The sequence below is a fragment of the Betta splendens genome, chromosome 7 (genome assembly GCF_900634795.4).
Source record: "Betta splendens chromosome 7, fBetSpl5.4, whole genome shotgun sequence".
NCBI lineage: Eukaryota > Metazoa > Chordata > Actinopteri > Anabantiformes > Osphronemidae > Betta > Betta splendens.
In genome coordinates, this window is record NC_040887.2 from 9,144,212 (window position 1) to 9,154,719 (window position 10,508).

General features: G+C 50.8%; 1 protein-coding gene across 1 annotated transcript; it reads right to left on the reverse strand.

The window, feature by feature from the left end:
• Positions 1-828: 828 nt before the first annotated feature.
• Positions 829-9,726, reverse strand: cd34 (CD34 molecule). The gene is made up of 5 exons (XM_055510407.1): positions 9,501-9,726; positions 3,670-3,738; positions 3,417-3,595; positions 2,475-2,642; positions 829-2,027 (listed from the first exon to the last, which is right to left on the reverse strand). Exons 1-5 carry the CDS (start codon positions 9,580-9,582, stop codon positions 1,821-1,823), a joined length of 705 nt encoding a protein of 234 aa, XP_055366382.1. The 5' UTR covers positions 9,583-9,726; the 3' UTR covers positions 829-1,820.
• Between the last annotated feature and the right edge of the window lie 782 nt (positions 9,727-10,508).

Sequence of the window (10,508 nt, forward strand, 5' to 3'; positions counted from 1 at the left end):
GGTCCCTGGGTGAATCTCTCTCTTCTTCTCTTGCCCTCATGCAATAGCCACGCCCACTTCCCTGGGCCACACCCACTTCCTTTTCCCCCCTCTGTCCCTATTCACTGGGTTATTGGTTCAGTTCACACACCTGCGCTTTGTCTCTGCCACCACTCACCCACAGCCATCCACTCATTTCCTGCTGGATCGTTGAAGACAGTTCACGTCTGGAAGTGACAGTTGCTGTTGCTTCCGTTGACTGGTTGACAGACTAACTGCTGCGCAGACGCAACCCACTTTCCACCGTGCTCTGTGCTTTGTTTGCGGAAAAAGGTAGTTTGTAAAAAATAGTGTCATAGTATTGATTGTGGTGAAAAAAAATCATAGAAAGTCATAGAAAATCCAAGGTATAGTATATGATGAAAAAAGTGTCATAGTAATATAGTATGGTGAAAGAAAATCATGTAGTATGTAAAAAATATTTGTCATAAAGTAGTTTGTTATAAAAAAATGTCACAATATATTATGTGATTAACAAAAGTCATAGTTTGTGATTAAAATGCGCAGTACATAGTTCATGGTCAGGGAGACTGGTCATTAATACGTGCTGCGTCTGTTTGCAGTGGACAGCTGGGGGATGATTTCACTGCCCCTCCCAAGCTGTGTACGACAAAGCAGTGACGTCATGCACGCCAGCTGTATGATATTATGGGATGTGTGGGATTTTAGTTTCAAGAATGCTAAGTCAAAGGTGTGTAGACATGTATGTACAAAGATTTTTCTAAACCTTTGTTAAAGTTTACTCATTGTTATGACAATAAAATGTGACTAAAAACACTGACAATTGACTTAAAAAAGTTACAGTATTTATTTTTAGTTTTCATTAATTCACGTTGAGTCCAATTCAAAATACAAGCAGCTAGTAAAACAAACTGGAATGCTAATAAAAGAAAAACACAAAATGGACTGAAAGAAGGAATCAGTGCTGGATGTTCTGTTTATGTGTCAGAACGTGTTCTCTGTCCAGTTCAGTTGGAAACTTCCCTTCTTCCTTTTGTGTTTCATTTCATGTATGTCAGTAAAAACAAAGCACTGATTTGAGCCACTGATGATTCCTTCTATCAGCCTTCAACATGTTCCTGTATTGTATAACCTAAATGAAACATATATATAACAATATAACAAACATAACAAAATAAAAGCAAGGCACAACAGTCGTCATACTATACACACTTAACAAAATAATAGTGATAGTAAAAAAGAGCATATACAGTATATTGGAGAGGATAACACTGGTTAGACAGAGCTGACAGTAGGAGGCTCTGCATCGAGGCCTTCGTGGCTCTTTTGATCCGTCGCCGTGACCAACTGGAGAGAATCATAGATGCTGTATGTGATTCTCAGTACATGCACTGCAGCAAGTGAGTAGGGATCTGTTCAACCCGGACGACGAGCAGAGGCCCCGCTGGTCACGACGGCTCCATCACGACACCTGAGCCGACTCATGTTCACCACCTCCTGCCTCTGATCTGCAGTCTCACTGCCGTCAACATCCCAAGGACTAAGCCTTCGTCATCGTCGCCACCGTTTACCACCATCACTGAGGTCTTCATCAGGCGAGTCTCCCTGGGTTTTGCTGAGGCACGGGGCCGGAGGGCGAGGTGTGTGTGTGTGTGTGTGTGTGTGTGGGGGGGTTGGGGCTAAGAGGAGCGTTGATGCAGGTCTTTGCTGTGTTGTTAGGTCGGAGTAGGTCCAGTGAACGAGGTGAGCTTGTACAGGCACGTGTGTGTGTGTGTGTGTGTGTGTGTGTGTGTGTGTGTGAGTTGCTTCTGTAGACTGTCTCACAGCTCGGTGTCTGCAGTCTTAGCGGTGGAGTGGCCGTTGGTGGGGGGAGCGGCAGCGGGAGCGGGGGGCTCGGTCTTGGCCGGCTCCGTGGACTCTCCGTTGATGCTGGGCTTCTCCGGGGTCTCGGGGGGAGGGTTGAGGGGGGCCACGGACACAAGCGTGTTCCCTTGGCTCTCCTGATTGCCTGAATAGGCCTCCTCCGCCTGAAAGTGCAGCACAAACAAAAAAGGATGGCTGAATAACAGGTTGACAATGTTGTGTGATGCACATTTCAACCATTCTGCTGTTTGAAGGCCTTTTATCACTCGTAAGAGCGTCCTGTGACGCTGTGAGCAGCAGAGACACCGCTGCATCTGGCTCAAAGATGAATCAGGCAGCCGAGAGCAGGGCGTGGGCCTCTGGATCGGGGGAAGCGCTCTCTTTCTCTGCGTAGTCTTTGATTGGCGGCCAGCAACACTCCACAATTAAAACACCAGCAGCTATTGATTCCAGGGAGTGGAAATGGCGCCGCTCTTCAAATGCGGTAAAACATAAATGCTCCTTGAGAAAATCTGTTCATTGCCCGTTAAAGGCCAAATGCAGCAGTGAATGTCCCCCGAATGAGGCGCTGGCGTTGTTTGTAGCGGGCCGTGCTAACGCGGAGCTCTTACCAGCTTTACTCCTTTGGGTTCAGACCTGCGCTGGCATTTGAAGTAGCTTAAAGTGATGGCCAGGGCGGCGAGCAGACCCGTGACGAGGATTCCAACAAAGACTGAGGAACCTGAGGAAGCTGACGAGGAGTCTGAAGTTGAAGGCGTCTTGCTCTTTGTAGCGCCATTCTGCGAAGCAAAAGAAAGAGAGGGAGGGTTTTTTTTTGTTATGAAGGCTGGACTTCTCTAAAAGTGACCTGTGGGTGAATAAATGATGAAGCTTGTGACCAGAACCAATTTCACATTTTCACATTTTCAGCCTAATGCTGCAGCTTCCCGCATGCATAGAGTCATCGAGGGCAGGAATCAGATCTGTCCCGAATTCCTGAATTTTCCCAGCTGACTGTCAGCACATGCATGGGTGCGTGTGTGCGATGAAGACAAAATGCAGCTGGAAGGAAAACTTGCTGACCGCGCCTTTTTTCCTACCTTCACTCTGAACTATGATATCACCACATTTCACAACTTTCGGTCTTCCAGCTTATTCTCTCCGGTTCCTTCGATCCGAACCAGACAGCTCTCAGTTTTCCCACAACACCACTTTGAGCGAACCCTGAATCCTCAGTTATTTGGGAGTGGGGCGGCAGCTGGACTACGTTGTAACACCCACATCACATTTACTGAGGGAAGGAGAAGCTCACAGGGAGGCAGCACCCGAATCACAAAATCACTTCTGTGATTCTGAACCCGTTCTCCATCTGTCTGTGTCTCCCACAACATTTTTATTTGTTCTAAAATATTCTCTTTTGTAGATTTTTTTGTGTTGCCTTTTCTGACAACCACTCCGCATCAAGGCTGAGCAATGCAAGTCACTGAGGCCACAGGATGACAGCATATACAGTGCTCCACACAAGGTATTCAGTGAACACTTTGCTACAAACACCCTTCATCTAAAATACTCACCGCATCTTGTTGAGAGGAGACGCCAGATAAAACGCCACTTATTACATTGGCGGTGACAGTGGTTGTGGGTTGGTTGCCAGGGTCGGAGTGAGGCGTGACATCAGTTGTTGGGGCCTGGGTACCTGTTACATCTGCAGTTGGGGGAGCAGTGTTGGTGTCTTTTACTGCATTGTCTGTTCCTATAACAGAATATACATTGATGTTAATGATGTCACTCCTATGCATTTCTCATTAAATTTGCCAGAGCTCCTACCTTCATTGCTTATAACAGGTGTCGTTTCAGTTACAGGTGCATCTGATGTGTCTTGACACATTATCTCATCTACAGGGAGGAGAGCAGAAGCAAAAAGCCTGACGTCAGCTTTCATCTACCGCACCAGTGGTCTTCCCACTACGTTAGTGGAAAGATGAACCATGCGCATAATCTGACAGGAAATTCTGTGCCTAAGCCCAGTGGAATGTGTGAATAAGGTCAGGGCAGAGTTTCCTTTAAACAGCTTCACCTGCTTGTTCTCAACCTAAAGGAGAGTTTTCAAGGCCTCTAGTTAATTAATAGTCACATACATGTGGTGGTGAGAGGGCGGGGTGGGAATTCTCAACAGGCCACCGAGAAGGTCATGACCCCCTGACTACGCATCCATCCGTCAGAGAGACCCCGTTTCTGTTTCTGTTGGGAATATGAGGTGGTGCTGAAACCTCTCGGCCCAAAGACATCATTCTTTTTGAATCCATCCGCACGGAAGAAAAACCAACATGTGTTAAGACAGAAATATGCCGCTATCACAGCGGGCACATTGTGCATCACCCTTATTTACTTAGTCACAGAATACACTTATATAAATATGACGGACGGTCAAATTCAAAAACACAAATTCCTCTTTGAGCTTAGAGCCAGTGAACTTACATAGTAATAGCAGTAAGTCATGCGAGCTACGCCCTCAGGAGCAGTCCAGCCCCGTGGACACAGACGCCTCAAACAGCTGTGTGTGAAGTCTCAGTGCATCTCCGACCGCCCCCTGAGCATCAGCGTGAAGCCTGCCAGTCTTTACACAAGTGCAGGGGAGCAAACATAACACTCCCGCTCCATCAACACAACCCTGGTCTCCGTCCAGAGAGCGCCTGAATGCTAGTAGCGCGCAGCGTCTGGAGGTTTTACAGAATCACAACAGTCAACACATACGTCCGGCTGAAATAGAGCCAGCTGCTGCCGGAGCCAGTGACTTTCTCACCCCAACGCGCTCAAATCCCGCTGCTCCTCTCACGTTACGCGCACCAGGCTCGGGTTCCGGGACATTTCTAGTGCCGTGCAAAGATTGTCAGGAATTCCACGGGTGCCTGCAGCAGATCGTCCATCTAGAAATAACGCGAGAGAGGCGGCCGCGCGGATGACAACTGCGTTCAGCTTACGCGCCCGCTTGCGTTTCAGGGCACTGAGCTTCATTGACGAACGCCTATCGCAGCGCTGAGATAGGAATGCAGACGGTTGTGAGGGTTCTGGGCTGGAGCTTTATGTCAGTTGGTGAACGAGCCAAGGGAGGAAAGCGGTTCTTATCACCGCCCTAGTGAAACTGTTACGACCGATGCTGTTCGACTTCACACCCTGCGCGTTATTGACTAAGGTTTTTTCCAACTCTTCCTTTTCAACCGTCGGACACGACCGCAAGCAGCTGGAGAAGGTGCAGCACAGTGCACATTTATGATTCAGTTCGTGTTCAGCCACAACGAATGCAGTGGGTCCTCCGCTGGTGCCGTTTGAGGATGAGGCCTGCTTCCTCTCTGGGGAGCCTGGGGAGGAGGCCTGAAGGGGGGGGGGGCTGTGCAGCTGCATGGAGCCTCCTCAGGGAGCACTTGCCCGCCCTGCATATGTGCTGTACTGTCAGAGGGCTGAGATCTGTGACACCACGCTTAAGAGGAAACACTTGAGCTCTAAATCTTCGGCCGTGTATTTGACCTCCGCCCAGACTATGGAGACGCCGCCTTGGCTATTGGCTATGGTGACGCGCCCCACCCGGGTCCTCTGCTCACCGATGATGGACCCCGGCGTCTCCACTCACACAGTTTTCCTCTCTTTTTGTTTCTACCAAGATAAACATGACCCCCGCTTCAACTTCAGCTTCAGCCCTGCAGACTTTAAGGAAACCTTGGCACGGAGCCAGTGGTTTGCTCCATTAGTGAGTCATCTGAAAAAAGATTTGTTTGGGTTTTGGGCTTCTTAAATGACTTCAACAATAATGAATTATCTGAATATATATTGTGTGGATCAAATAAATTTGGCAACAAGTTCCTACCATTACAAAAACAGTTTTTCTAGATAATATTGGTATTGTGAATAAATATTGAATATATAAAAAAAACAAACCAAGCAACCAGTCAGGTCATCAACCACGAGATCTATTTTTGCTTCTGTGAAGCTGGATACAAAAAAAATCCATCCTGCCCACACCCCTCGTCATGTGTTTAAACAAAAAACTCCATCGATTTGGAAAGAAGACAGCAAAAGCTGGAATGTTGCCGGTGCACATCTCATGACAGGATGTGGCCGTCGCAGCACGTGGCAACCAGTGACCTCTGTGAGCTGCTGTGTGATCCAGATAACACACACCAGCACCGGAATGGAGACAAACACCGACAGAGCGGGATCCTGTCGGCGTGTGGAGGCAGAGGTGGGTCGAACAGCGCAGCTTTAACTTTGACTTGCCTTGTATTCGTACATATGGTGCAAAGAAGGAGGCTGAGGGGGAAGAGCCTTGAACAGCAGCTACCAGCGCCTGCCTCGGTCCAACCCCTTCGTTTACTCATTAAAATAGTTCCAGCAGGACGATGAAACCCAAAACCTGTGTTGCCAAAACACTCCATCCACTTGGCCGCGACGCCAGCTGCTTTTAGAGGCCGCTGCAGCTCTCGGCGTCAGAGTTGACACTTGTCTGCGGCAGCAGATGTTCGTGGACCACTTCCAGCTGCCGCTTTTGCGTGAGCCTGTGCGGGCAGAGGTTGTGAGAAGACACGCAGCCCGCGGCCTTGGAGCGACGTGGCTGCGGCATCACCGGGCTGAGGGGGAGGCGATGGTCACAGCCCTGCAGCAAAACCCGAGGCGACAGCTAAGTAGAACAACGCACCTGCACAGACGTACAGAGGCGTCCAGAGTCCGGACCTTCACGAGCGGCAAACGGGCCCCGTCTTGTGTTTTCAATTAGGACACGCGAAGCACTGCTTCAGCAACATGGCTTTTACTCGGCATTAATTATGAGCAATTATCCTGGCAGCGAACAGGCTCCAGCCAGGCCTCGTTAGGCGCGTTTCTGCCCCCGGGGTAAACAGTGCAGCCCTCCATAAAGACGGCCTCGCCTGGTTACGCAGCAAGCGCTCGCTCCCTCCGCCGCCCGGCGTGACGTCGCGCGCCCCCTCGCATCGGAACGGGGTCGGCGCGAAAAGGCCCGCGATCGAGCGCGACGCCGCCGCGAACGCGCTTTCTGGGCCCGAGAAAACGAAGGCGAAACAGAAGGAGGCTCCTCTTTTTCCCGTCCACGCTGGTAAAACCCGACGGCTGTAAAACTGCAGCAGGGTGCCGGGGGGAGCGGGGAACAATAAGCTCAGCAGAACAGTAATTGGAAAGGGAAGATCAGGACGCGGGCCCGGTGTCTGCTTTTCATTAACCGTTTCACTAGGTAAATATTGTTGCTGGACGAGCCAATGCTCCAGGTCCACTCCTTTTTCTGGGCCATCATTTAGTCGGTGGCGACGGCGTTTTCGTCTTCTTGTCATTAATCTGTTTTGTTTGGAACAGAGTCAGCTTCAAACGACCGTCACGCAGATGCGGAAACCCTGCGCCTGTCTCCACCTCACCCTCTGTCTGATCTGTGTAAATATACTGCATATATGACGGCATACGGGACGATCTCACAGGTTAAAGTCACCGAAACACACTGGCACCGTGACAGAGCTACGACCTCCCGTCATAATGGCCGCTGGGCTCACACGGACTCACACCCCAGTCCGACACAGGCCGCTGTCTGCCAAGGCTTACGCAAAGAGACCCACGCCCTCCTGCAGATGGCGTGAATCACACTTCACTTCACCCCCGCTCCGTGCGCTTTCCCAATGTGGAACGTCCCAGCCGCCGCCGACCATCGGGCTTTTATGGCGGCGGCGCGTTGTGCTCGGCCCGAGGCCCTGGCTGGGAAGCAGGAGCGCTCATTGCAGATGACAGGCTGGAACAAGCGGAGCAGCGTGTGTTTTTCTGTTCCGCCCCATCTCCCGAGTGCGTTAAAGCTTTGGGTTTTCCCCCCAGAAATCGAGAGCGAGAGGCAGATTACAACATGCCTGTCGGGGCGCTGAATGACATCATTCGACATCACAGACCCGCTTCGCCGCTGCATATTTGCACGACTGCATAACTACTGAGTGACAGCCATGGGAAGTGGGCGCGTAAACAGAACCTGAGTTTGCGGGAGAGTTGGGGCGATGGATGTTTACTCTGATGAACAGAGTCGAATGCATCACTCGCTCCCATCCTGTCTCTGCTGCATCCTGCCCCCTTCATCTCGCTCTCCAGTCATTTTTAAAACTACGGATCTAAACTATATTGTCCGTTAGCTGCACGCTAGACTCACTGAGCTGCTGGTATTTCCCACCTACAGGACTTTGCCCATCTATTGTGCTACGCCAACATTATGCTCGGTCCAAGGCCGTTACCATGGTTTTCAGATGTCAGAGCGAAGGAACAGCAGCCTAATGGGGACATTTCTCACATATTTACCATTTAGAGTCTAACGATTTCCTTGTGACTAAATTTAATAATTTAAAGATGATGTAGCATGAAGAAAGCCCTGGGTCGACAACGCTTCTCTTGTGACTTGGCTGATAGACATAAAAAGGAAGTACTGAATCAACACAGTGTAAACATGCTGACGATCAATGTGGAACGAATCGCTGATGAGTCATAATTACAGCGTCTTCGTGGCCTCCTACGTTTGCACCGCATGTGTCAACAATGCAGCGGGTCTGTGTGACTGGAGGCCAGCTGGGAGGTGTGGACCTGAGAGCAGGTCAGCGTGAGACAACACCCATGTGATACTAAGGCAGAAATCATCCCGAGGAATGCAATGGTTGGAAACAAACCCCCAGTTATGGAGTTAATGCCATAACGGCATCGAGTCATCGGACATAAACGCTCGATTATGAGTTGTGTTTTAATGGTCGTCGCTGCACAGGACCCAGACTAATTACATTCCCCTGTAAATCTAATTACCATCTGTTGGGCTGCTGATGCAGATGGTACGCGGCGCGTCTTTTTACCCAGCAAACTACGAGCATGTTCCGCCGTCTCATGATCTTTTCTCCCCCCCTGAGTTATTTCCATCCCTGTGGAATCCTCCCCACGGTCGGCCCAAGGTCACGCTGGGCGCTGAAGGCTCCTGTGCACACAGACGGGGCCGAACGGAGGAGTGGGAGCCGTCAGTTCTGAGCTGAAGCTCTTGCATCCAAACCACACCTCGCCCTGCAATTAGCATGAGGCCTCCGACTAATTAGACAGTGGACAGACACATGAAGTGAAGTGAGGCGGTCAAATGAATAGTTGTTGACCTCTTAAACCCACAAGTTGTGTGGTCGTTGTCGCACATGAGTGACACTGACTCCAGTGGAGCTATTACCTGTACACAGTCAGGGGTTACATGTATGTTGGTAGGTCTGCACAGTGTGTTGTGTGTGTGGCTTCGAACCGGCTCCACCCAGATTCAAACCATAATTACTTTCAACAGACCCTTTGTGTCTGCAGCTGCCCCACCAGCAGCCACGCATCTGTGTGCAGCTTGGTAGTAAAGCTCATCACAGCACATGCCCAGTGGCTCCATAGCAGCACCAGACACTAAGAGACTTGTAAAGACTCTGTGCTGCTCCCCCAGGGCATGGGTCGAACGCACCGTAACTCCCCCACAGTGGGACCAAGAAAAAGGTTTCTATAACTTCCACAAGATCAAGTTCAAGACTTTAAAAATGAAATTGAGGTCAACAAACAATGGAAGATATTGTGGATACACACAGTATGTAGAGTATAATAGAATTAGTAATAATGACGGTACTCACTGCTGAGCAATAAAGCGCAGAGCATGACGACTCCAGCCATCCTTCTCCACAGCCCATTCATTCTCCACATGACTGCAGCCATCCGGTCGGGTCAGAGTCAGTGACGCTGGTGGAACTGGGTGGGAAAGTAGAAACCGTGGCGGGCGAGGGCGGGGGGTGTGTGGAGTTCCCTGTGAGGTCTGAGCGAGCGGGACGGACCGGCGGGATGAAGCCCGGCTCGTGATCTGCTCTTTATAAGGCCTCCAGCTCCTCGGCGCTCTGCCCTGTCCCCACCCCCTTCCCTAACAGCCCGCTGTTAACCCATTTCCCCCGAAGCAGCGCTCCCACCTCCATCCTGCCCCCCCCCCCCCCCCCCCCCCCCCCGTGTGTGTGTGTGTGTGTGTGTGTGTGTGTGTGTGTGTGTGTGTGTGTGCGATTTCATGCACGTCTGAAGAGATGAGCTACAGACGCAATGAAGACGTGTGACGTACTGTAAAACCACTGGCTGCACCCTTTTGAAAGATGCACCTGGTCAACATGAACCCCCTCCCTCCTCCTGCGTCTTGTGCACATATGGAAGGGCTGCAGCAGCACATGGCGTCACACGAAGCCTGGCTGCAGATTTTGTGTGTCCCTGAACAGATGACGAACAGCCAGTGAGTCATCCATGGAGCCACAAAAGTACAAAATCACACTAACATGTGGTGCACACGCCTTTCTGTGTGTGCCGTTACACACACACACACACACACACACACTGGCATCATGAACACAATACACACGTTATTTCATAATCGCACCACATCAGCAGAAAGAGGCATGTCAGGCTGAAGGAGCGGGTTGGGGGTTGGGGGTTGGGGGGGGTCACACGGAGGCGGGCTCTCCAGCAGATGAAGGCAGGCCACATCTGGAAGCGCTGCGGCCCCACCGCTGGCTTCAGGACGACCGTCTGGAGACTTGCTTGTCAAACAACGCGGCCGCGCGAGACTGAGCCCGGCCAAAAGCCGGGCCGGGTCTGGGAACCGCGTC